Genomic DNA, 27,402 nt, shown 5'->3' on the forward strand with positions numbered 1-27,402 from the left:
CTCGGTGTATGGTCTTTGAACTGCATTTCAACTCAGGCAGATGAATAAGACACCCCTTAAGTCCTACCTACCTAGGTAAACTTGGTAAGATTAATCTCACGTACATACACCACAGCAGTGTCACAAGTCTAGAAATATACAGAACTCTCTCTGCCAGTAAGCACGCGATAGTACACACTTATCTGTAAACTGCAGTCAGATTTTGATGCTTATGCGTGGTACGAATAGTATGCTTGTAGGGAATATATTGTCAGTGAGGAACGCTTACTACAGAAGAGGCACAGGACAACAATTTGCGCATACATATTGCTTTCTACCTATGAAATCCCACAATCCTCGCAATCTTCTATAAGGGGCACTAACCGCGCAATAAATTATGCATGTATTTACCTGCCGTGCTGGGCCAGTGGTGTTCACAAATGTTTCCAGCGTGGCGCTTGCTATTCGGTTGGATCGCAAAGAATATTATGCAAGAGGACTAGTAAGGAAGTTATTTACCTACCTAGAGGTAGCCCGTTCCGTAAGGACAATTTCTACTAGCGAGCTGATTTGAACGGCTACTAGGTACCTTATGGAGGCGCCCCCTAATAATGTCCCATTTTGGAGTAGGAAGCGCAACCTCGGCTGGCTGATATTGCGGGGGCGTAACCAGCTGTAGCTGGGTCCGGAGTTAATTATTTCCTAATATTTTGACGAGCATGATCGCAATGTATTGATTGTCTTTGCCTAATACTCCCCTAAAATGAAGGCGTCTGAGAACTGTGTGAAAGTTTGTGAGACGCATTTTCGGTCTGTCTCGCATTTAGCTACCATTACTTAGGGGTTCGCGCTTATTAAAATACACTGTAGGTCTAATTGCATATATCCCAACCCCGATAGTCCGATAACACCAACTTGGGAAAAGGGGGGAATGCTGCCTCAAACGCCTCATGTGCCGGTGAAGATCCATCAATGCCAATCGCTGATCAGTAGTAAGTATAAGTTTCAAGTGAAGAGACCGCGTCACTTTAATCGAGTAAGTTCAATGTCATTGCGCGTCTGGATACCACCCGGTCGGAACGCATCATCAAGGACGGTGGCTGTGCTGGCGTCTATTTTTGGGACCGATGGTAGACATCATCCATAACCAGCTGAATCCATTGTAGACGTGAACTAATCGGTTGGCGAGTCTGAACATAAGAATTGAAGGACCCGTTTGACAGGAAGGTTGCCTTGCTTAGTATATGATCTCTGGGTGATAATTGAACCGCACCGTCCGCGTAAGGAAGATCTTATGTTCCGCGATCCTTAGGTCAGTCTTCTAGTCCTGGGGTCTGAGGAACTCCCAAGATCAGGCAGGGCAACCAAGAAGGATGAAATACGCAAGTTTTCTTTATAAGAGAACAGTGTTTCCAGTTACTCAATATTAACCTATTATACAAATATAAATTAATTACTTATACAGTAAACATTAAGTGGTGTACAAATTGTAGGGGAAATGACCAACCTTTTCGTTGGGTACCTGGGTAGAATTGAGAATATGGTAGTTGAGAATGGAATGAAGAATGAACGTGTCAACGCCCCAGAAGAAAAAATACCAATACATAGAAGAAAATTTAACTGTAAAAAGATGGAGATATGTCTGTGAATATAAATGAAATAACCACTTTGCTCAATAGTCCTAGGGAAACTCCAGCCCATGACACGCCTCATAATAACATCACATAGCATCAAGTCCAGCCACGCACTGAAGTCAATAAGATCCTTTGCTGTGTCGGGCCACCTCTGGTGGCCCAATGTGATGTATTGCTATTGGCGAATGATGGGCTTATAAGCCATGGCCTCGTCGACATCTACCATATCCTCATCGTCCTTCTCCGATGCCGCGATTCCCATGGTGGTTACGGAATCAAACGTAGAGCCGCGCGAAGCTGATTCAGCAGTCTCAGAAACGGTCATCATATCAGTGTCCCTGGCAACGTTATCTATCTCCTTCTCGTAGGAAGACACGACGCCAAATTGATGCAAATTGTCATCGTAGGTAAGCCATTTCTCGAACTTAGCAATGCGGCACCCAAGCCAGAGAATCCTTTCTTTGCGGTCATCCGTCATAGACGCTACTTCAAAATACTTCTCATCGTCATCGATTTTATCATTAGAAAACCAATCGTTGGGGAAGTACTTGTCTACCCAGACGAGACCTTTCGTAGCGAAGTCTTCCGGCAACGGTCTGGGGGCAAACTCCTTGTCCGGCCTGGGAAACTGCTCATCCTGGATTCTATGATGTTCCCGGTAAGAGAGAAGAAGCGAGTTCAGCTGAAGAGAAACGAGTTTCCAAGGGAATCTCTTCTCGATGTAGGGCATCGCACCAGGAAAGTGGGTGAGATGAAATATAAAGACCAAAACCACGTGTAAAAACGGGAGGGTCTACGTGGAAATCGATTCAGTACTCAATGATACTAGTACTAACTCAGAAAGGAGACTTACATTAAGGTCGCCGAGCCTACGTAAGACGACATCGCAGGTACCCTCAAAGAGCATCAGGGCGCCATCTTCTGTCCTGCTCGGCTTGTACTCGGAGATAGCCTTTTCCAAGCTCGGGTCCGACTCAGCCGATTCTTCCGTGTGCTTTGGGCGGAGTGCTTTTAAAATGACGTTGTCATCCTGGCCGTAAGATAGGAGACCGCAGCAGTTAGAGATAGCTATGTAGTACCTGTTTCTGTGTTAGGAGAATAAATCCAGGCATGTTTGGGTACGATGCCTACCCTGCTTCCATCCATTTCCTAGTAATTCTGCCAATGTGGTTATCTAGCGAGCTGCAAAACTTATTGAGTGTGGGGATGAAATCTTCAGGAGACTTGTTGCTGAATAGGATTGCGTGTGCTTTGACGAAGGCCACATCGATTGGGTTCAGTCTCGAATGCTGGGGGCTCGTCCGGTCAAGAATGGGGTCAAACAAAGTCATAATTGACTCCCGAGCCGAGGGAAAGGGGATAGGAACGCAAAGAGACTTGGTGTAGTAATAGAGCTGCTGTAGGGGGTTAGGCCGTGCAAGGATCGCAAGGTGGTGATATAGCCGCCCCGTAGTCGGTGCCTTATCAGACGCTTTCGAGTACCAATGTCGAGAAACAGACGTCCAAACCTCTCTGTCGCGAATATCATCGTCCTCAATAGCCATTCTATACCTCCCCAAATCTCCTAAACATTCAATCCAAGTATCCTCAAAAGCTGGAACAGTCTCATACAGCAGAGCCATCATAGAATAAGCCAGGTAAATAAATGTTAACATATGCTCAAGAGAATGTGGCAGCCGGTGTCGTAATAGTTCGAGGAAGGAGTGGATGCCGTGACGCCACATTCTCGCTGGCATAGCATACTTAGATGCTAACCGTCGAAGAGCCGGACTGGCTGAAGGATGTTGAGAAGCCAAGAAAAAGTCGTGGTGCTCATGTAAAAGCGTTCTGTGTAGCGCTATCAAAGCCTGCCATTGCTCATTGTTTAATTGAGTATCATTTTGCGTCGATTGAGCATTATCCACTTCAATGCACTTCGACTCGACCATGACGAGTCCCGCATAAATACCTTTGACCTCAGCGATCAATTGTTCCTGGCTGATGGGCCGGGTCTCAGGCTGTTTAATGAGCTTAGTAGATTCAATATCATCTTCAGCAATGTCTGTTCGACCCTTAGGCTGACTAATATTTCTTGATGGCCTGGATGGTTGATTGGGACGCGGGGAAGGAGACAAAGCATCGTCTGGATTCCAAAGCTTTCCTACTTGAGTGGGTCTGCTAAAATCATTATTGTCGGTAGGACCTGATGTAACGCGAGCTCTAGATCGTCTTGGTGGACTTGTAGACCTAGCTCGGCCCTTTATTGACGAGCCAGATGGGGATTTACGTCTTTTATTAGGGTCAACATCATTATCTGAGTCCAGTAACCTTCAAAGTGTCAGCTAGTACGAACTATGTGACGATAGGAATACTTACCTAAGCGCTTCAAGATCTCCCTTCTTAACTTGTTGAATGACCCGAGTTATATCTCTGCCTTCTATGAGACTAGGGTGGCGTGACTGTAGATGTGATCGTATTCTGTCTTCAATATCAGGGAACTCATCATCACAACCTGGGATCGGACAGCGGAGTTTGGAAGCCTTTCTGAGGTAATTGGTAAAAGATGCGGCAACATCCTTCTGTGGCATGATTACAAAGTGGCCAGGCTGCAAGTTCTTGGCAGAACTTCCTGGCGGACTAATCGCACTTTGCGAATGATATTGGGGAAAATAAAGCCTTTCTTAACTCTTCCTTCGGGAGACTAGAAGGAAAGTGGATAAGAGGTCAGTCAGAATGTATGACTCGTCTCTTATCTGTAAGAAGTATCGTCAACGACAAGCGCATATGGCCCTTGCAAAATGAGTGACCGCGTTAGAGCCAACAGCAGGTGCCCATGAGATGTATCCAAGTTCGTGGTTATTGTGCTTGAGAGACCATTGAGTGTATGGACAACCAAGTTCATACGCTAAAGCCCTAAGTCAGCCTGGGTATGACAAATCATGCATCAGTAGTGACCCATCAACGATTGGTCGGCGAATGATGCAGATAGAGTAGAGAAAAGCGCTTACTTTACTCTAAAGAATTGATGTTGTAGTCGTCTGGATAAGGCAAGAAGACGACAGCTGGAGATTATAGTTCATTGAGATGATGGTTGAGGATTGATCGGCTCAAGGCTCTTGGAGGAGAAGTTAGACAAAAGCGGGGATGTTGCTTAAGTGGCTAATTTACGGTATGAGGCGTTTGACGAACTTCAACAAACTCGACGACAATTCGAATTATGAGCGTAGAAATAACATAGACCATTAGCCGGATTTCAGGTTGGAGTCTGAAAACATACACACGTCAAAAGACAAGAGCAGGCCCCTTAAGTTATACTTCCCAGGTGCGTCGTTCGCGCCCCTATAAGGCTGCACTTAAAATCGATAAGTACATTTTCACACAGTATACACGGTGCACAAATAAGAAGGCGGACGATGTGGTTCGCATCCCACTGCGGCTCTGCGGTATCCTAGTTCATTACCCCGAGGCCCTCCGGCTCACTGAATTTCCTTTGCATCTCCTTCTTTCACTAAGACCCCATTTCATCTCCTACCTCCCAATATTGTTTTGACTATTGGCCCTTTTTCTTCGCTCAGCTCGTCCTGAGTTTTCAGCTGATGATTGTTCAATTGGCGTTTAATTCCACCTCCGTGGACCATCCGCGACCTAGTATTGATGTTATCGACGTGCTGTACCAACAAACCGCCTTGTAGCCAACAAACACCTCAATAAGCGTTGCAACAATCCAAATCAGAGGAACCGGAGGATAGGCACGCACGAATCGATACACCGGACGACGAGGCTTTTCGGTATTAGTTCGAAGTCATATTGGCAGAAAAAAAAGATGTTGGTCGGTAACGAGTAGGCACCGTCGCCCTCAATCTATGAGGCTGGTGAAGTTTGCGGCGGTCATAATATGTAAATGTCGCCCGAATTATGTAGACTAGGCAGGCTCCGTCAGACTCTGTCGGGCTCAGTCGGACTTTGTACTATAATCTAATTAAGCGATTTCCAAATCACGGTGATGACCACGGATGGTGCCTTGAGGTGATCATTTCGACATTTTTACCTATTTAGGCACGGTAGCGAAGTATGTAAGAGGTAGGCAGAAGTTAGAGAGATAAGTGGCACCGAGTATTCTCGGGGTAATCTCGTAAGTGACGAATATGGATACGATGCACATTGAGGAACAAGGACTCACCGAAAATCCATTCGATCTTTTAAATACTTTTTTACACAACACCAAAACATGCAGAGTTTAGTGCAACTTTCGTGGGGTCTGCAGGGAAAAGTAGTGGTATGGTATTTTACAGGGCGTTTCTGTTGCGGGATGAAGGAGGGGCAGGCCTGAAATAGCCCTCTACAGATCTAGGACTTCCAAGGTTTCGCTTGTGATTGCACTGATTGCACGGATTGCACGGATTGCACGGATTGCATGGGGGTGGGTCTTTGGGTTTTCCTAACTCGGTCCAATATCCGTCTACACTTTCTAGCCGCAATTCAGAGCCGCACTACTACATCTCTCCTCAACGTCCTGCCTCGATCTATTCAAATATGGAGTTCAGTACGTTCGGGCAATCTTATTCAAGCTTCCATATCCTTCGATAATCCCCGCGTGCCTATAGTCTTCGCGCCCCGGGTCACATGATTATTCGTCCGCCTTTGTCAAGTCCACCTTGCGAGACATCTCCTCGAAGGCACAGGGTTGCGAGATGAGTCGAGATAAAAACGGAATCTGACTTTACAGGAGAAGAGAAGTCATAGTATATGGCGTGGGCTAACTGCCGAATAATGGTAGTATCGTTACGCGATGCATATAGTCATTAAAAGGTCAAAATTCTTCGAATTCTTCATTGCCGTCGATAGGCGAATACGCCTCTACGCGACCTCTCGGTATAGCTTACGGCATCTGATATCCCAAGTGAGTCAGTAGCGGCCACCTTCAATTTTTCAAGTTTGGAATTTCTCTTCAACTTGACCCATATCTAGGTACCTACCAAAGCAAATTTTCTCCTTGTCGGCTGTGCTAGCTCTGTGGCGATTGCATATAACATTGACTCGCACTCTAAGATATCGGACTTATCTCCAAATACCGACTATCTCGGGGGAAATTTCTCCCTCGGAAATACTGGAATCGGTATTGCGTTTCCCAATATCGGCGACGCCGTGCATTTAGATCGTCTTCGTATAATGAAGAATGGCAAGAATCTCCTTTTCCTGTCATTCAGGGGCAATATGATGACTAATCAAAATCCAAGATGTGTCCTTTCAAATAGCTACAACTTACATTTAACGTGGAAACATTCAAATGAAGCATAGCCCCAATTGCGGCGAATTATATATTTGCCTACGAGGCCTGGACATTTTGGCCGAAATTTTAAACAGGATTCCGCAGAAGATCGCCTCCTCATCGTATTAGGTGACAGAAAGGGGAATCGCCTCACTGATGTCACATGTATCTTATTTTTATTTTTCTCTTCAAGCAGCTTCCTATTCTATTCTAGTATTCAATGGTACCTCGTCTATTGCCCCTAAGTTGTGCATACGAAAATATCTAATCATCATATACAGACAAGGTTTACGATTCACCGCTAGAAAGCAGTTGATTTAATCTACGGAGCTTACCCAGTCTAGGTCTCGTGTCCTGGATAAGAAAATACAGGTCCGATTGGATTGGTGGTTTCAGCTAGCCTCTCAAAGCCTGTTCGCTGCTCTTACAGGCTCAATCTCGGTGGCCATCTTAAACATATCATTAGGGCTCGACGACATCTTGTCAGCGTCTAGGATTCTACCGCCGTACACTAAGACGGGGGCGCGGTGTATCCCAGAACTTTTGGGAGGTTAACTTGGATGGATAAACCTGTGGCGAAGATAGGTACCTGAGGCAATATATGTATTGCCGTCACTTACCTAGCTGTGCTGGATACGTGTATCCTAGATTCACGTTCACCAGCATTGCTGCCTACCTTAGGTACACAGGACCCAGCTGCCTACCAGGTATATGTTGATGATGTGGCTCAAATAGGTAATGTATTGGGTCGTCTGGAAGACGAATTTTCACGGTGTCCAACAGGCAACAGCCATTGCATTCGCAGGGGCCGCATAATTTCATGTCAGATGAGACGAAGACGCCATCTCTCGGTGTTAATTCGATGCTGGCCTATCATACTTCAGAGACGGTCCTTTTCTTCGACGTGCTATGGGTAATAATCGACAAGTGGGTGTGCGCGGCGCAGGCTTCTTACTACCTAGCTACCTAGCTACCTAGCTAAGTATTCATCCACATGAAATATCAGATTTATTGACTCACCGAAGAATCAACCGACGGAAGATATCGGAAAGGGAAGGCTCCTTGTATTATTGCTAATATTGGTCCACATAGTAACTTAAGGATGTAAACGATTCGCAGCTGAGCATCATTCTACGGGATGCTACGCGTCAATGGAATTTCCAAAGCTAATGAAGCGTTGGTCCTTGAAGGGCTGTGTGTTAATATACTCTCATTACTATGATGGAGTATAACGTCTGACACCTCCCTTCCGACGGAGGTGGATGTACATCGGCATGATCCTCTAGAGTGCGTTACTGACCTATAGGTGGCTTAACTGCATGTCAGAGGTTGCCATCGTGAGGCTTCACCGCCAAGTATCTCAGTTATGTAGCCCAACCTCCTAGTAATACGTTCATGTGGGCTTCAAACCAGGAGGCTGAGTATCAACAAATACATCCATAGGTAGTTATTGAGTACTTCTCATATGTCAGAAGCTTCCTCAACGAGAGCTGGTAGTCAGAGGTATCGGGAGTCGGCTTGTACGAGACCGTCCTGTTGGCGGCTAGCCCTTAGCTGTAGACAAAGGAAGGTTCATGTATGTATGCCGTATCCCCTGGAAGGGGTTAGTTAGAGCTTCGCGCAACAACGTCGTTCTTCCCTAACTTTTCAGTTCCGCCTCGTGACATCATATCATGCACCGGGCTTCAATTTCGGCCATGTTATTGAAGGCTCACAACTTCACCCGGTATATAATAACCAAAGTCATCGATGCACGATCCTCTTCACGGCTTGATGGACGCCTGGTACAGCCGCTTGATACTTGTCCCGAGAAGATGATCAAATTCAAGATGGGGGCGATGACGAGCATTGGGTTGCATACAAGCAATAACCTGTAACGTCAGGGGTCTGGTCTGTTGGAGGACTAGTGGCAGGATCGGAGTTCCGCCTATGGGAGCCCGTAGGAGACCGTGGGAAATCTATTGGCAACTAGCCCTGGAGTAGAGAAGACGAGGCGCTTTTTCCTATACGTATACTATGTTTCCTAGGCGAGAGTAGTTTACCTTTTCTCAATATGTCCACGGAGAGCCGGTGAATAGAATTGGTGTTTTCAAAATACTCATAAAGGCCGCCCGGGCCGAGAGCTGGTCGGCCCATAACAGGCCACACATGTCTCGCCATAATCATATGTACGAATTAAGAATGATGCTGTTAATATGAATGGATTTAGTTGCCTAGGTCTGTACAGTGTTTTATTCCATAGATGTTCCTATCCCTTGCAGTGCGTACTTGAGCCAACAGCAAACCGACAACGACAAGCCTTAACAACACAGTCCGGGGTCTACGGGGCCGCGTTGAAGTTTGTCATATTATCGTGGCAATATATATGTATTAATATCTAGGTACCCGAATGTAGGACAAGGCGAAAAGTAAGGCGTGGCTTTAAACGCGAATCGTCAAGGATATAATACATCATACAAGGTTTACGCGCTTCTTATACCCATTGTTTTGCTTCCCATATTGTCATTATTACCTATAATATCTATATATAACACCGTACCCGCCAGCCCGCGTACCCCCCGCACATGAGTAATTACTTGATTATTAAAATCCGTCAGTACCAATCGTATCTTTACTTCAGACTATAAGACTTTTCGGGTTTTAAATTAAGCTTAAATGATGGATCTATTACACGTGTTTCAACTTTACATGTAATGTGATGTTATGATTGATATCCTTGTATCCACGGCACCCCCTAGTATGCATGTGACAATTATCCTTACCGGAAGCAAGGGCGATGACATGTTATTTCTCGGCAGCTGCTTAGTGCCGTTGTCGGGATATAGCAGAACAAGGCGACTCAGGCAACCAAAGAAGGCCCCGTTCTTTTACTTCTTTGTTAGTCAGGTAACTCCGGTATAGGGAACTAAATGCCTTGGGCCATGAATGCTTTGCATGATAGTGGTAATTACCTCCAACGCCAATGAGCCTTGGGCACACAGGCCGGTAGGCTTAACGTCTATGTACGCCCATTCACAATCTCATGCCGCACGGAAAAGCATATCTCTGCAGTGATATAATTAAGGTCCTGGTCCACATATGCAATGAATGGTGCAGGCTTCTTCTGATAGGCAAGTTCTAGGTTAATGTGACGTACATATAGGCTGGCATGCCGGTAAGATTATTAAAAAGCATTATAATTATTCATAAGTGATTGATCATATACCGCATAAACTACCTACTTATATGCATATAGGACTCACATGAAACATCAATATTGAATGCAATCTTCCTAACATCGGCAGAGCCTTCCAATGATAGCTTATGTCCTTCACGATGTGGTGTACGGATTGGAATTCGGGTGGCTACATGCCATTACCACACCATGGGTGGGACCTTTCCGAATTCAGTTCGTACTATTGTCCGCCGTTGGTGGATCATAAGAGATGAAACATATATACGGCTACGTACTTAACTCTGCGGTGTAATATAAGGATAACATCCCATATTTACTAACGGAGGTTCACAATGCGGAATTCTAAGTTTCGATTATTCTTTGTGAATAGTTCACTGATCAGGTCATAACATAGACCATGGCCCAGTCAGATATGAGGTCAGTGCTTAGAAACCTGGCTTGAAGAATTGATGAAGAGGGATATCAAGGCGACGAGTCCTTCCACGAACGGCAAGTCCGACACCTATCGGGTATTGGCAAGGACAATTCGGAAGCCATCACGAGTCCGTTGCATTGTTCCACTACACCCGCCAAGTTGGACAATACCAACGTTTCGAAGCCGAGCATCAGTTGCACCTTTATGTTCACGGGGTCTAATTAATAAGGCTGAGAGGTTGATCAATGAATTCCTAGCATTGAAACACGGCAGGCAAAGAGAAGTACGCGGCATCTAAAGCTTTGCATAAAGCATATGGCACTCTGATGGCTGTACGGGCCGAAGACTGCGTATTTCTGCCTCGTTAATTGGGTCGCATCATGCTGGGCGACACCCTCTATTTTTACATTACGTTTGCGTCTCCCCAGTGCTCGGTAGCGGCACTAATACTACCGTCTAGTAGTCCTACAAGCCAAGACTACTGCTAGCAAGGGGTCGGAATCACGAACCGGCGGGGTATGGAGTTTTATGGCTAGCTTCTTACAATCGGAAGGCCTTTAGAAGCTTCAGGATAAGGAGTGTGAAAATCCGCCAGGGTTGAAGACCCCAAGCGCAGCGGGCATGGGGATTCGTTTAATAGGCGGTGAAAAAAATACTGCGAGACAAACAGGAGGCTAAGTCTTAATTAGCTAATAGGGACGCTATGTGGATGCACATGGATGGAGTACGCAAGCTTCTGCACAGAGATAGCATCATGATTCCATAATATATGCGAAAGCTGCTGCAATATCGGCCTATACACACTTAGGCACCCAATTTTAGGAGTCCACAGCGTGAGAATCAACCACAGTTTATCAGCAAACATCCAATGCCATGGATCGATTCCCGCACCAACGCTTAGAAGTCATGTCCGTGCTTTCAAACTTAGTTCCAGCCCTTAAGATGAAGTGGAGTAGGCAATGGTTGCCTTACAGTAGCTAATAGCACGGTGGGCTACTTTTTTTGGAAGCTAGTCAAACTATCACAGCCTAAGGCATAGATAGGAAAAGCATATACTTGTAGATCGATATGAGTAGATGGCAAAGCATGGTTTATTCAAATGCAATACCCTCAAACTTGAGATATTCTCTGACTCTACCTACGTATTGAGCTATTTAGCAGTCTAGCCTAGGAGCCACTGACTGAACTAACTAGACGACTGAAGATCTTGAACACCGATCATCTAGGATAGAACCTAAATTGAGTAGGACTTAATGGCATAAAATCTACAAGATCCAGATTATAGCACACTCGTTCTTCATACTCACATAGGTACTCTAGAGTTAGAATTAAGTTTCACATTCGATACCTAGGTGCCTAATTGCAGCGATATAATTGGCTTTTCTTATTATGAGTGTTAATGTGTATGTAGCTACTGATCGTCTCCTAACCTTTCTGGGGAAAATCCGAACCAACGAGTAATCGTAATACCTGACTCTTACAGCATTAGGCCTGTTAAGTGACAGTGACGAATAGCAAGCTAGGTGTTTCATTACGTCCTAGCCTGGTACCCGGTGTCCCTTGCGAAAATCTCAACCGACCTTTAAGAATTTTCGGTGCAAGTAGTGCGACGAAGGGAGGCACAAACCGAATTCCTTCTAGAAGTTTTGAAGTAGTGATCGCCCATAATCTGCCGTACGAGGATGATAATTGCGGCTTTTTAATCACACAGCATCACAAGTCCAGTGGAGGCATCGCTCGTCACCAACGCCCAGCTACGGTTGTATTATTCGAAGGTTGGGCATTCTTGCAGGAAGGCAGCTACTAATACGGCGTCGATTCCATCAGGTTTCAGCAAGTAAGCGTAATTATTGACGATGTGGCATTGAGGGCTGATATATAGGCAGGCTGGTAGGAATTCAATCATGATCAAAGTAGACAATAGAAGCTAAAGTTAGGTAAGTACGTTGCTCGAATAGGATATCGGGGCGTAGCTAGATCCAATTACCTTAACCAAACGTATGTATAAGGCGGTTGGCTTATGAAAAGGCTTGATAGAGCGAGCAATAGTAAGTCTTTTGGATATTACGCAGCCTATTAGGACATATATCACAATCCTGATGCTACCCATGATGATCCAGCCTAATTAGTCACTTGATACGACACGCATCAAGATTAACCAACTGGCGAAACCTGGAACCTCGTATCGATATATACTGTATACAAATACATGAAGCTTTGTATGCCTTCCTTTAATTGACAGATTTAACTGCCGCCATGGCATTGTCCTGGTTAAGGTAGGCATTCCGGTAATTACTTCTCACCGAACTTCCCGTTGTCCTATGATACCTCTAAAGCTCTTCGATGTTCCTTGTGGCGTTCAGTCTTTTGTGTAGATGTATCCTAGACGTAGAGTCTACCTAGGTATGTTACGAGTTCGAAAATGGGTTTCTCTATGCTCTCACTGATTTTGAATAGCCTCGAACCCTTCGAGGATGGTTGCGTAAATAACTCCTAATAGAGATATCTGACATCCCCTTTATGATGGCTAACCAGAAGGCTGTGGTAGTATCTCAGCCTTGTAAAGTAGTTATGCATTTTGTCTGTTATGATATATCATAATGACAAACGTTTTCGATCTGTAATACTTAATAGAGCAATTAAGGTCTAACTTCGTTTGTTTGTTTGAATTGAAACAACTAGATGTGGAAACGATGCCCACGGGAAGACTATTTACAATTAGATCTAGATCTGACGTGATCCCTGGAAACTCCCGGTGACGAGGTGGAACAACTATTACGCCGTCTTAGGTTAATAGTTATTCCTCCTGGGACTTGTATTATCGTTATCCCGATCTTTTCTGTGATACATGGACGACCATGAAAAAGCGAGTATCATTGATAGAGGATAGCATAGGATAGCATAGGATATCAGGTTTTACTTGTGTATAATAATACCGTCGTTAATCGTAATATGTGATTTTAAAGTAGGCGTCTCTATTTTCAATTGTCCCTTATCCCGCTTGAAGTATTAGTCATATTTTGTCAGATGCGATCCTGTTCGGGACAAAATGTTGCAACTATCATCCGCCTCGGGAATAGTTAATAGGCGTCGCTGGACTTAGGACTTGAGTGGAAGTCCGGGGATATTGGTTGTATTTAGGTAAAAGCGGTTGCTCTCGCAAGGTTCGAGACACGGAGAATACTTCAAACGCGGGGCCACGAAGTTCTTGACTTTTTTTTTTTTGCCATCATAAGAACAATATTTTCTTCTGTGTAGATGATATACAATGGTTAAGCTTGACGTAGTCCGGAGCGCGAACGCGGCACTCGCGGACGGGACGAAACCCTTCGTGGCAGTCGTGGCCGGCGGAACGGCCGGGATCGGGGAAGCCACAGTACGTGCGCTCGCTGCCACCTTTGCCGGGCGCGGAAGTGGGGATGGAGATCGTGGCTTCCTTCGCGTGTACATTGTCGGTCGGAATCGGGAAGCGGCACACAAGATCATCGCGGAGTGCGAGACGGCGTGTCCGGGAGGGGTATTTCGGTTCTACAAGGGCGACCTGTCACTATTGAAGGAGGTCGATCGCGTGTGCGCTGAGATCATCGGAATCGAACAACGGGAGGCGGATGCGAAAGCTGCGCCGGCGAAGATCGACTTCCTGGTGTGCTGCCAGGGGGTCCTGTCTCTCACGGTTGAAGGTATATTTCCTACATGCAAGAAGCTGGAAAGGGTAACCGGGGAAACATGCAACTAACCGTCTCGGGAACCGCAGAATCCAATGAGGGCCTCGACAAGTACTTCAGCCTATATTATTACTCACGTATGCGCCTCGTCGAACGATTCCTCCCACTACTAATCGCATCTCCAAACGGCGGGCACGTGGTCTCGGTATTCAACTCGAGTATACAGTCCTCGCTCGTCCTCGATGATTTAACCTTGCGGAATCCGCGCAACCAAACACTTCGAACTCGCTTCGCGCATTTTGTTGGCATGACCAACATCTTCATGGAAGAGCTGGCGCGTCGTAACTCGGGTCGCCTAGCTCTATGTCACTACCATCCAGGGTTCGTCCCCACGAACATCTTAAACAGTAGTAACTTGCCGTGGTACCTCAAGTTTCTGGTGAATTATATCGTAACCCCCCTATCTTGGCCCTTCTGGGTACCCTTCGAGGAGTGTGGACAGCGCATTTTGTTCATGGCTTCTCCGGCGAGATTCCCAGCACTCGAGTTTAAAGGTACAGAGGCGGCTGCGGGGAAGGTGAAGGGCGTTGAAATAGCGACGGGAATCGATGGAAAATTCGGCGGCGGAGCTTACTTAGTGACTAAAGACGATGATACGTTTGGCAAGGAGAAGAAGTACGATGAACTTCGCGCAAACGGGACTGCGGAGAAGATCTATCAGCATACCATGACCGTATTTGCGGAGATCGAAGCAAGTGGGGTGTATAAAGACTGAGGCGGTTCACATTGAGGCGTGATCTCAAATATAGGTAGTTGACTCCCAAATTGACAATATGTGCTTGACTTAATGGGCTCCGCGAAAATACAATTCATGTAGAATCGCATTGCAGAATCGCGAACAATTTAACTATGATTACCTGTAACTTTGACAGGTACCTCTAGGTAAGCTGTCCCAGTTGGCGAGCGACCGATGTTAGGAACCACAGCGCTATCAAAACGACGATATAAAGATAGACATTGGACATCAACACTGCCACTGCCAACCTGGGGAACAATTTCCCATAGGCGTGCGTAATGTCGGTATGGGGCAAAGTCGTTTGCTAGGAGCACGAAACACCAGTTCCCCGTCCAGAAGTCGGATTATGTTCCTTCTCCCCTTCCCACGTTAGACCAATATCATGTTATTTTGTGTCCGATTGGCTCAACATGACAGATCCTTGGCTTCCGATGCAGGACTAGGTATTGCGATATGAGATCGTCATCGTCGGTGACCGCGAAAGAAACAGGCCCCTCACAAATTTCCGTTTAAACGGTCTCGCGACTCTGAACTACGATCTCTGAGTCCGGAACGTATACCCGTAATATTTCGTCCGGGGACAGAGCCGATACGATGGTTAATATGCGGACACCCTTGTTTCGACCGAAGGAGAAACATGTTTTCGGATCGTGGTAACCCGAGAGCTGAACTCGAGGTAGGCGATTAGGGCAGGCACCCCAAAAGGAACATTCGACACCGGACGTTCTTGGAGAATTTCTAATGTTGAAGTCGATTCTACTGCGGGTTACTGCTTATTTGATATTCATGGCTCGCACTTCACTTAGAGCTACCGAGTGGATCTAACGCGCAGAAAACGCTGCGAGGGATACAGATTGCCTAAGATGGTGAGATACTGCGCAGTATGCCTCAGAGAAATTGCTATGGCTCTTCTCGCAATGAAGTCGTATATGTTAAAGCGTGCGCCGCATACGTCGATGGGTGGGACAACGATCCTAGAGAGTTATTGGGGAGAGACCCGCGATGATGAAAAGGTCTCCATAGTGGGTCGACGATTCGAGCTGAAAAGGCGTATGCAATTGATGGCAATTAACTAGGAGGTACATGAACAAACGGTCGCTCTCCGTTCAAAGCCACCAGATGAAGGTCTCCATGATCCGACCGGCGATATACCACATAGATGTTGGAAGAGGGTACTACTCGTGCTGATAATCGAAGGAGAATTCGATGGGAAATTTCGTGCTGTGAATCGCATGACAGGCATCTTAGCTTATCTTCGTCGGTGAAACTGGCTTTAGATTGCGAATTCTGTTAGACTTAATCTCGTTCTCTCCACAATGTATACGGGTACGTCAAACAACAGATACGAAACATAACGTTTGACGTAGCCAAAGATATAATGAGTTTATTTTCTTTCAGAATACGATTACATAGATGAAAAGTTTAGAATCGTTCTTGGTAAATTTGGAGAACCACACTCTGCGAAACAGACTAAAATGTCCCTATTAACTGCAAGCTCGAACTGGTGGGGATCCATATTCCATAACTCGCCTCATTCCCCATCCATGGATCTATTTCAGGGCGAGCGGCCCACTACCTACCAAGGTCCTGGGACGTTCACGACCAAACTAGCGCCAAAATCCACTGTAGTGTATTCGCCTACCTAAAGACTTCTCCTAAAATCAAAGCGGAATGCTTTGCTCAATGGACCGGGACTTTTCCGCCTCTCACATCTAAACTTTCAAAACAACTGCCCGACAATCTTGTTGAATATCGAGGTACACAAAGCATCAAAACGAAATGACTACGAAAATTCTTATCTGTTATATGAATATGGAAAAAGTAAGTATCATTGTAAATCATCTGTCCAACTGGAAAAGGATCCGTCGCGTCGTAGCTGGCCGAATGACTCACTTTCATACAATCGATTGCTGTGAGACGTTCCTTCAATAAGTAAGCGACAACTCCCATAGGAAAATGGCCCTCCTACACTTCTAAGATACCCACCGACGAATTTTCACTACTCGCACAGATACTTAGGTATCACTCCGTTATTATTGTTACACAAAAATTAAATGCAACATGGCATCAGGAAAGCTACTACGATTGGACGGCAGAATCGGTGAGGGCGGAGGTCAGCTCGTCAGAATTGCTTGCGCTTTGGCGGCAGTAACCTCGCAACCTATCCGCATCGACCATGTAAGAGGGAATAGGCAAGGTCACCGAGGCGGCGGTCAGCTGTTATTCTAATTTCTCTTTTGAGGGTATATATTCGTCTAACTAGCAACACTTGTAGGACTGAAAGCTCAGCATGTTTCAGCTATTGAATGGCTCGTGGAGGCTACTGGAGCTGAAGTCGACGGGCTAGCAGTCGGTAGCCATACACTAGAATTCAGGCCATCGTTGCCCCCAACCGCTCTCAAAGGGCGGGATTTTAAGATTGTAGCTGGAAACAGTGCCTCAAGCACCTTGCTTATCTTTCAGGCAATCTTCCCATACCTGCTGTTCTCTGGTAACGAAAGCGGAGAACCTATCGAGCTCGAGATACACGGTGGAACCAATGTGTCTTTCTCACTATCGTACGAATATCTAGATCAAGTTCTGTTGCCTACATTACAGGACAAATTCGGGATCACAGTCGAGAGGCAACTGCAAAAGCGAGCTTGGGCGATAGGTCCCCTAAGCAGGGGGTGTATCAAGCTGAAATTCCAGCCTCTCCCACCGGGACAACCCTTGAAACTTCAAGGACCGTGGGACAAAATACTTGGTGCGGAAGACTTCCGACTCAAGAGGATCGACGTCAGCATACTAGTGCCGGCGTTCCTTCGAGAATTTCTCGAGAAAACCCTTGCAGATAGTCTCACCAAAACTTTCCCTGATGTGGATATCAACTTCATGCTCTTCGAGGACAGTGGTCACGGAGCTCGTCTGTACACCCTGTTAGTCGCACATTCTCGGACCGGCCTACGATGGGGTCACGATTACATGTACGACAGAGCTTGGAAGAAGAAGGCTCCTGAAACCTTGTGCGCCGAGATATCACGGAAGGTCTGCAAAGGACTTCTAGAAGAGGTGACGATTCGCGGAGTCGTTGATGAACATCTGCAAGACCAGCTAGTCGTGTTCCAAGCTTTGGCGGATGGAAGGACCAGCTTCCCCCGAGGCAACGAACCGGCGGAGGGCAGTGCAGAAACTGGTATTCCTAATGACTTAGGCGACCTAAATAACTCCCTTAACGACCTAACACTGGAGAACAAGATGAGGAAGGACAAGACACATGAACCATTTGGAGAAGGATCTATGCACACTACCACAGCCAGGTGGGTGGTAAGCGAGCTGTTGCCCACTGTCCAATGGTTTAATAAGGGGGCCATCTGTGATGGCGCTTGTGTATCTTTCCCTGCCAAATGAAGGCTTGTAATACCTACCCTTACTGTCGTATCGAGCGTCGCCCAGCTTCTTATGTGTCATGTGACATTATCAACCTCCATCGTGTCTACTTACCTACCTACCTACTGACATTCAGAAGTACGTAGTGAATAAGGAAGGACATAGTACTTATCATAAACCTCGATAGTGTAGACTCATCCAAAAATGCCTCGTTAATCGTTAAACGAAACGATGTGCATTCGAGCTTCTTACCTAGTATAAGTATTTTATATGTATTGATGTATATATTTATGGTAGTTTTGTGTATTATAATTCCCAGACTCCAAAAAGAATTTATTTGATTGCTTTTCTTCCTAGATATTGTGGTGATGTTGAAACTCGGCATCTTTATACGTGCACAGAGTTTCTAAGTTGAAATTATGTAAATGAAAATAATAAACATAATTGGGGTTCATAACTTCAATAATATCTTATTACTTAGATATCACACGTTTTTATGATGTTTATCTCACTGATCATCTGAGTATTTACGTAATCCTGTCTCATTATTCATATATTAAAGACCAACAGCAAGACTCAGACACACCTTTTCACTATGCTACGATACTCTCTGGGTCAGGACTTGAAATTATAAATGTGAATTGTTCTAATGTTAGGAATTTAATGGAATATGATAGGAAGATCCAATTTCAATATGAAGCATTCACTGGTAAATTGTTGATCAAAATTTTCACAGCGTGAACTCCTAAGATTTCACTACGCAGATGTTTGTCAGTAGTTGATATAGCTCCCTAAATGATAACAATCATAAATTTTAGGGCATGATTCCTTAACAAACAAATATTGTCGCTGTTATTCCTTCGGTTTTTTTTTTTTTTTTTTTTTTTTACTTACCTACTTAGGAACTATGAGATCTATAAAAGTTGAACTTGCAACTCTGGCTTTTAAAAGAAGTCATAATGAGGCAACATCCTGTCCAGGTCGAAGAGTTGATTAGGTATTTCGACTTTGTCAAATGTTCAAAGAGTTTTGGCTAGAAAAGGCTTTGCTCAGATCGATGCCATTTCTTACCCAAGACAATGCTAAGAAGCCGGCGGTAATCCCCTCGCTACTATCTCTCATGCTGTAACATAGGTAGGTAGATACAAACTAGGTACGTAAGGGCTTATCCTGGACAATGACCTAGCGTACGAGTAAATACATACAACTTACCTACTAAGGAAGAGCCGCGCGCACTACCGCTGCAAGTGAAGCGGTCCGCTATGAGCCGACTTGCCATGGATTTGTGTCCGGTGGAAGACTATCATGTATCTTCTCTATCTACGTACCTCAGTAAGAATTTACACATTTATATCAAGACACCATGATAACTCTTCCTAGATAGCCGTTTACTACATTACGGCTAGAGAAATGTGTGGTGTATCAACTTAATCCCTTACTATTATCCCTAGACATATATGCTTCAGTGGGTATTCATATGATGCAACTAAACTTCTTTCTGAAGGGTTTCAAGGATTAAACAAAGACATGAAGTTGACCTAAACAGAAATAATTGACCAAACAGATTTTGCACCAATGATAAGGATTCCCATACCATCAAACCCCGCATCTGTTCTTCAAATCTGGGGGAGAAGTTGGAATAGCGGAGCCCTTCAAGGATCATCTTGATCCCGGTACTTACTACCCTCCCCACAGCTCGGGATATTGTTCACCTTTACTCCTTTTACAACTTCACATACACGCCGAGCTCAAAATGGATGTAACGCTCACACCTCCAAGCAGGCGGCACCGCCTCTGGGGGTGTTATCATAGGCTCTACTGGCACTGCACCGGTCAACTTCACCATGCTCTGCCGAGAGCCTCATAATAATCAAGATGATGTTATTTTCCATCTTGTTCGGTCTTTTACTTTGCCTGCTGCCACATGGGCGAGGGCACAGCATATTAGCGCATAGTGGGAAATCTGAGCTCGCATCAAGGGACCAGTTGGAGGGACTGGTAAGAACTATCCCAGACCTGTTCCAACCCATTGCTAAATTCTAATTAGATAACATGGGATAAATATTCCATGATTATTCGGGGAGAACGAATGTTCATATTTTCTGGAGAATTTCATCCCTGGCGTCTACCAAGCCCGGGCCTGTGGCTTGACATCTTTCAGAAAATCAAGGCGCTGGGTTTCAACGCGGTGACATTCTATACTTATTGGGGTCTCGTGGAAGGTACACGAGGGCAAGTACGTTTCGATGGCGTATTTGCTCTTGATGAGTTCTTCAAAGCTGCTGCGGAAGCTGGAATATATCTGATCGCCCGGCCTGGACCGTACATCAATGCAGAAACGGCTATGGGTGGTTATCCAGGATGGACGGCGCGGATTCGAGCACCTCTTCGCGGAGACGACGCAGAATTCGTAAATACGACCGAGCTCTATGCCGCCACCGTGGGAAAGTTGATTGCAGATGCGCAGATTACGAACGGAGGCCCTGTTATTATGTTACAGCCAGAGAACGAATACGATACTTGGCCTAATGTGAATAACTCTGACTTTCCGGCTCAAGAGAATAGAGAATATATGGAACATGTTAAGCAACAGTTCAAAAGAGCTGGAAATGTTGTTCCACAAATGGTAAACGACCATCTCTATCAGGGCAATTGGGCGCCGGGTAGTGGGCTAGGCGAAACAGAAAGTAAGTGTTTTCCTTGAAAGAGAATCGAGCATGATCATTAACAGCGGAATTAGTTTATGGAATCGACGCATATCCTCTGCGATATGATTGTGAGCAAGGAATTCCCTCGAATTTCGGAAAAATTGATTGCTAATCATAGGTAAATAGGCGCACATCCAGACATTTGGCCTACGATTCGATGGCCCGAAAACTGGCAAACGATGCATCAGGAATATAGCCCCAACACTCCATTCTTCGTAGCTGAATTCCAGGGAGGATCTGGCACCAGCTTCGGCAGTGTCAATGCGGATGCCTGCAATGCGCTGGTTAACCAGGAGTCGGTTCGCGTTCTATGGAAGAATAACTACAGCTTTGCTATCAAGATTTTCAATATCTACATGGTAGGTTGCTTCGTAACCGTCAATATTTTATTATATTATGCTAATGATACCTACTATAGACATATGGCGGAACAAATTGGGGGAACTTGGGATACAGAGGTGGTGATAGCTCATATGACTATGGTGCTGCAATAAAGGAGAATCGTCATATATGGCGGGAGAAATACTCAGAGGAAAAGCTCGAGGCCAACTTCTTCAAAGTATCGCCCGCGTATCTAACTGCAATTGCTGGAAATGCGTCCAATGGATCATATGTATCAACAGATCAGATCGCTACGACACTAATATTTGGGACCGACTTTTCAACAAACTTTTACATCATTCGTCACGCTATTTGGACCTCGACAGACACAACCAGTTACAAGCTCAACATTCTCACAAGTATTGGAAACATGTCGATACCTCAACTTGGCGGAGAATTGACTCTAACGCGAAGAGACTCGAAGATCCACGTAACCGACTACGATGTAGGAGGAGTTAACCTGGTATATTGCACAGCAGAGATATTTACATGGGCGAAAGATGTGTCAGGCAAAAGAACACTGATTCTTTATGGCGGAGCTGAAGAAGTTCATGAATTTGCCATTGATTTGACAACCATGTCAAGAGCATCTATAGAGACAAAACTAAATGACACTAATGTGAAAGTTCAGAAGATACATTCCGATGCACTGGTCGTTCAGTGGAAAGTCTCTACAGATAGGAGAATCTTAAAACTTAGCAACGACTTCGAGGTACTCTTGCTATGGCGCAACGATGCATATAATTACTGGGTTACGGAGCTCCCAGCAGAGGCACCAACCGCAAACTACTCTTCTCCACCAAAATCTACCGTGGTAGTGAAGGGCCCCTATCTAGTCCGTACAGCAGTCATAGATGGGGAAACACTTCGTCTCACCGGCGACATCAACAGAACCGTTGATATCGAGCTCATCTATGAACCTACTGGCAAAGTCAAGCATATATCCTTCAACGATGAACCTCTCCAAGGAGATCTGAATGGAGACGGGAAACTTACAGCGCGGTTGGACTTCCGAGCACCTGAAATCACTCTTCCTGACTTCACTACTCTGAAGTGGAAATATATCGACTCCCTCCCCGAGATCCAAGACTCTTACGACGATTCAGACTGGGTCACATGTGAGAACCCATCGACAAACAACCCGCAATCTCTCCTCACGCCCACCTCTCTTTATGCAAGCGACTACGGTTTCCACAGCGGATCACTTATATATCGCGGCCACTTCACTGCTAACGGGGAAGAATCGACCCTATTCCTCAATCTAACGGGCGGTAATGCCTTCGGCTACTCGCTCTGGCTCAACGACGTATTCGTTGCCTCCTGGGACGGATCGGACGAAGGAGGCGGCGAGCCCACGCACAACGACACTATCTCGCTCTCCTCCCACACACTCGGGAACGGGAAACCGTATGTCTTCACGCTGGTGATCGATCACATGGGTCAAGACGAAGAAGCGCCAGGAACGGACGTGATAAAAGCGCCGATGGGCATCATGAACTTCGACCTGGCGGGACACGCGCAGTCGGACGTGACGTGGAAGCTGACGGGCAATCTCGGCGGCGAGTCGTACCACGATCTCGCGCGCGGTCCGCGTAACGAGGGCGCCATGTTCGCAGAGCGGCAAGGGTATCACCAGCCCTCACCTCCGAGCCAGGACTGGGAGGTCTCGAACCCTATCATCAACGGAATCAAATCTGCCGGCATCGGTTTCTTCACCACGACCTTCGACCTCGACGTCCCCGCGGGCTACGACGTGCCGCTTAGCTTCGTGTTCGCGAATACGTCCACCGCTGCCATCGCTTCCAACTACCGCTGCCAGCTGTTCGTCAATGGGTGGCAGTTCGGCAAGTACGTCGCGAATCTGGGGCCCCAGACCACATTCCCGGTGCCGGAGGGCATACTGAACCATAACGGCGCGAACACCGTCGCGCTTACGCTCTGGTCTCTCGACGTGGGCGGGGCGAAGCTCGGTGGCTTCTCGTTGGAGCCGGAGATGCCGCTGTGGTCTGGCTACAGAAAACCTTGGTCGTCTCCCCAGCCAGCGTGGCAGGAGCGCGAAGGGGCGTATTAGGGGCTGGCGCGTGGAGATTCGGTGTCCCCGATGAGCTATATCGCGAAAGGACTATTAAGCGCTACTGCATCTGAGGGTCGACAGCGCGGTCGTTAGTTGGTTCGTGAAATTCGTCGTCGGGCAGAGAGAAGGAAAGCGGGTGCCCGACGCTATGGAACAATAGTTGTGTTTCTATGCAAACAATAGACCACGTTGTTGTTCTCGGACCGTAACAAAGTCTCGGCCCCCTTAACCTTGTCCAATAGGAAATGACAAGTCGTATCAGCGAGTCGAATTCACCTGTGTGTTCAAACCCTAGTCCAACACGGCCCAACTCCTCTCATCCCTCCCGAGCAGTGAAGAAAAAGGTACATTGCCTCTTCCGCACACCGTGAATCTTTGTGAAGAGCATCCGAGTGCCTACCTTGCAGGTCTAATATTCCGCACCTTCCGCAAGGCAGCTAGCCTAATCCCCTAAGTCCTAACACCATTTGCGGACATAACCCGCTCGTCCGGACGCGCTCCTTAAGGATTCTCTCAGCTGTGATCTTCGAAGGGGTGTTCTCCGACCTACATACCTTGCCTCGACGAGAGATACTTATTACAGCCCAACACCCCGGGGGTCGTTGGGCAGAAGCCTCTCTGCTGGGATGGGCCTGTGATAAAACCCTGGCCCATCCGTCCCCATTTTGCCCTGCCGGGCTATCCGCACGGACGGCAAAAGCAAATAAAAAAGAGGCAAACGTCCGCTCTAGAAAGCGGGACGATCTCGACTAGCAAAACCCCCCAGAACCCAGACAGCTCGGGCCGTGCTTTTAAATACCCGGATCCGCAAAGCGTTGATGCCTTACGCTCGGGAGATTCTTTCGCAAAAAGGGGGTTGAAGGTGTGAACCTGACCCGAGAGTCTGGCTCGTCTATTAACAAGGATCCTTTTCTCGCTCACCTTAGGTTGGGTCCCGGCCGAGGAGAATAGATGTTACAGAAATTTTAAATTCTCGCTTAAGCAAAGCATTGTAGATCATGTGAACACAGAACTTTCTATTGATACTAGCTCGAGCCTCCATCTGAGGTAAGCTTCGTATCTCGAGTACGCAAGTATCATGTTGTTACGCTTGATATGTGAGCTCCAGCTGGGTCCATTATTGTCAGCGTCCGTCCTACCAACCACTTTTACTGTGCTCTTTGTATCGTTCATATCAACTTGACGTCTGATACCCAAAGTCTACTTACAGAGATCGAACTTTTGTGATATCTACACCCTAGTTGCGTACGTATATACGGAATCGCACTATGCATCGAGGTGGCTTGAACATAGGGGATGGCCCGCAAGCAATTTCCCTCGACTCGGTGACCCCTGAGATGTATCAGCTCTAGTCGAACCAAGATTCACCTCGACAAAACCGGTTCTCGGTCTGATCGTATCCCTTGTCCTCCAACCACTGTTTTCATCTCCCCGGAATATCTTGGCCTCACAGCTCACGGCTCACGCGCCCAGTCACGATAATTCGCCGGGTTTCAACCAACCATATCATCTGCATGGTAAATGCTTCCGAAATCCATCATTTCATAGGCTTCTTTCCCTTGGCTGGATTTCTCTTTCGTGTGTTCGGGCCAACCATCTTTTAAGTTTGATTCTCAGGCTTTTTGTATGGTAGACCGTGCCATGGCTGCGCTCGGCGAGATTACGTTACAGCTACGTAGCCACTCGCAAGATCCAACCAAGCGTCGAATGACCTTGCGCTATTCTAGTTGCCTTGTTTCCCTCTGAATGCAGCCCTTTGGACGCACTGGCCATACTGATGCCAGCTTAGAAATCATGACTGTCGTGAAGTCGGTACATCGCGAAGGGCAGTGCTACGCTACTTGACGCGTACGATATGATTGGTATTTTCAACCAGGGGCGCCGCGCGGCATTGAGAATGAAACTCAGCTCGGAGAATTTGGACAGAACTTTACTTATCAGATCCGACAAAGCATGTCAATCCTACCTACGTACGTTTGTGTTGTATCGATGTTTGGCGGGAATATTCGTAATGAATATTAGATAGGTATACGATCATTAGCAGCAATGACTTTTCAGCTACCTAGATTGAATGAGTAGGTACCTAGGTAGTATCTAAAGAGTCCTGAGTTTCCCTTAGATAAAACCAATACATTCGTATTTAGACAGTCTGATCTACCTAAATCTTTCTTCAAATGTGACATAGAAAACTGGAAGGAAGCTTACATGCCAAATATCGTCGAATTTCATGATTTGAACAAGTTTCTTCTTGGCTATTTCAACGTCAAACTTGCTAACCCACGCCGCTGAGAGTGCCACATTACCGCAGAATCATCGTGCTTGCTAAGGAGCACATCATATGCTAGACTTAGGGCCGGACATTGTTTTCTTTTCGGAATGAAGAGGGCGGATGATAACTTCCATTGCAGTAGCTTGGTGTCATGTTTTTGTCTCGACGGCAATGTTTACCCGTCGGACAATATTCATAACTATTGAAGCCATATTTCTTTAACTGACAGTTGTCGCCAGCCAGGGATCAGCAGGAAAAATACAACTAAACACCCACAAAACCTCGGTTTAGGGCACTGTTGGTACATATGATTCAAGGTAGAATAGATATAACACCATGTACCATTCATGCTGGGTCTGGTTAATCAGATCATGTGAAACTGTATATTGCCTCCTAATCCCTGGCTGGCGACAACGGCCAATCGAAGAGATAATATATCATTATTTTTTCTCTTTCTTAACACTCATTAAGCTTGAAGTATTCAAGTTGACGTCCCATATGATTGGTCATGCATGGTTTTCAGGGGCTCAACTACCAAATCTTACATTCGACCATGTTACATTAAACTTGAAAGAAAAGTCAAGGACAAATAGAATCGCAAAGAAAATTCTTCATATTATGTAAGTTTCGAGTAAGCACTTATGTTTCATTTAGACAAAATTCCAGTTAGTAGAAGCCTCCTGGCAGTATCATAATCGGGTATATGACGCTGGCCTCAGGGGCAGCGCACGTCATTCTCCTTTCACGAGGTGGAAAATTCGAAAGTCCTTACGTTGGATAACAATACTGCCTGCGTGTGTCATCTCGCATCTTGTTACCTTCGAATACTGTCTTGTAAGTACCTCTGATCATTTGACGAAAAACCAGACTTGCGACATTGAGTACAATTGTCAACTCAATAGCTTCAACCCGCCTTCAAACTTTAACTAAACGGACGCCTTCTACGTAAGACATTCAGTTTGAAGGGATCTCCCCCAGTTATAGATCTTCAGTGACAGGAAGGAGGTGTATCCGGCGCCGCGTGGCTTGATAGACCGTGAGAGTGGTGGGACCCACGAAACCCGCGCTAATCTCGGAGTTCATAAATAATAAATAGAGATGATGATAGGTTCCGTAATACCATAGCTTACTAAGCGTGATATATTAACTACATTCCTAGGTAGCTTCTAGACCTAGGTAGAACTTGGCGAAAGGTATTTCCCCTAAATCCCCTCGTTCTGAGGAAATAACAATGAACAACGGACTATTCATGTGTAAAATTAAGCAAATAGTCTCCGAATCGGGACCTCACCTGACAGATTCCATGCTTGATAACTGCTGTACGAGTCAAGTATAACATATCAATTGAAGAAAGAGGGGAAATATGTTAACGATAACCCTCTGTGTCGTTATTGCTTACCTGATGTTGCTGTCTTAGGAGATGGAGATGGTATTAGCTTGCGGTCGATGATAAGGATGGTGATGTCCGTATTTGAAAATTGTAACCTTCCCGCAGAAGTCACGCAGATGACTACCTTTTGTGTAACGGCTAGAAATGTTATTGTAACGAGTATCAGCCTCCTCTCCGGACCATAGGCCGAACCGTCGGGATACGAGCCATTAAGACAAGGCTATCCACGCCGCAGGAGTACTTTGGCCGGGAACGCAATTCGGAAGCTTCAGTGACATCAGGGTTGCAGTTGCACCCCT

The 27,402-nt window shown here is 46.0% G+C and overlaps 4 protein-coding genes across 4 annotated transcripts; 3 read left to right on the forward strand and 1 right to left on the reverse strand.

Annotated features, from left to right (window-relative positions):
• Positions 1 to 1,483: 1,483 nt before the first annotated feature.
• Positions 1,484 to 4,867, reverse strand: F4807DRAFT_416811 (uncharacterized protein). The gene is made up of 5 exons (XM_047997169.1): positions 4,761 to 4,867; positions 3,969 to 4,707; positions 2,745 to 3,920; positions 2,467 to 2,692; positions 1,484 to 2,406 (listed from the first exon to the last, which is right to left on the reverse strand). The coding sequence occupies exons 2-5, from the start codon at positions 4,178 to 4,180 to the stop codon at positions 1,789 to 1,791; spliced, it is 2,232 nt and encodes a 743-aa protein (XP_047856423.1). The 5' UTR covers positions 4,181 to 4,707; positions 4,761 to 4,867; the 3' UTR covers positions 1,484 to 1,788.
• Positions 4,868 to 13,140: 8,273 nt separating this feature from the next.
• Positions 13,141 to 15,333, forward strand: F4807DRAFT_381187 (NAD(P)-binding protein). Its single transcript, XM_047995784.1, has 2 exons — positions 13,141 to 14,131; positions 14,206 to 15,333. The coding sequence occupies exons 1-2, from the start codon at positions 13,720 to 13,722 to the stop codon at positions 14,889 to 14,891; spliced, it is 1,098 nt and encodes a 365-aa protein (XP_047856424.1). The 5' UTR covers positions 13,141 to 13,719; the 3' UTR covers positions 14,892 to 15,333.
• Positions 15,334 to 16,369: 1,036 nt separating this feature from the next.
• Positions 16,370 to 18,598, forward strand: F4807DRAFT_416828 (EPT/RTPC-like protein). Its single transcript, XM_047997170.1, has 2 exons — positions 16,370 to 17,124; positions 17,188 to 18,598. Exons 1-2 carry the CDS (start codon positions 16,974 to 16,976, stop codon positions 18,300 to 18,302), a joined length of 1,266 nt encoding a protein of 421 aa, XP_047856425.1. The 5' UTR covers positions 16,370 to 16,973; the 3' UTR covers positions 18,303 to 18,598.
• A 1,395-nt stretch (positions 18,599 to 19,993) lies between these two features.
• Positions 19,994 to 23,904, forward strand: F4807DRAFT_381240 (glycoside hydrolase family 35 protein). Its single transcript, XM_047995785.1, has 5 exons — positions 19,994 to 20,279; positions 20,329 to 20,968; positions 21,022 to 21,057; positions 21,116 to 21,348; positions 21,408 to 23,904. The coding sequence occupies exons 1-5, from the start codon at positions 20,157 to 20,159 to the stop codon at positions 23,439 to 23,441; spliced, it is 3,066 nt and encodes a 1,021-aa protein (XP_047856426.1). The 5' UTR covers positions 19,994 to 20,156; the 3' UTR covers positions 23,442 to 23,904.
• The last annotated feature ends 3,498 nt before the right edge of the window (positions 23,905 to 27,402 follow it).

The sequence above is a fragment of the Annulohypoxylon truncatum genome (assembly GCF_022578515.1).
Source record: "Annulohypoxylon truncatum strain CBS 140777 unplaced genomic scaffold F4807scaffold_8, whole genome shotgun sequence".
Classification (NCBI taxonomy): domain Eukaryota; kingdom Fungi; phylum Ascomycota; class Sordariomycetes; order Xylariales; family Hypoxylaceae; genus Annulohypoxylon; species Annulohypoxylon truncatum.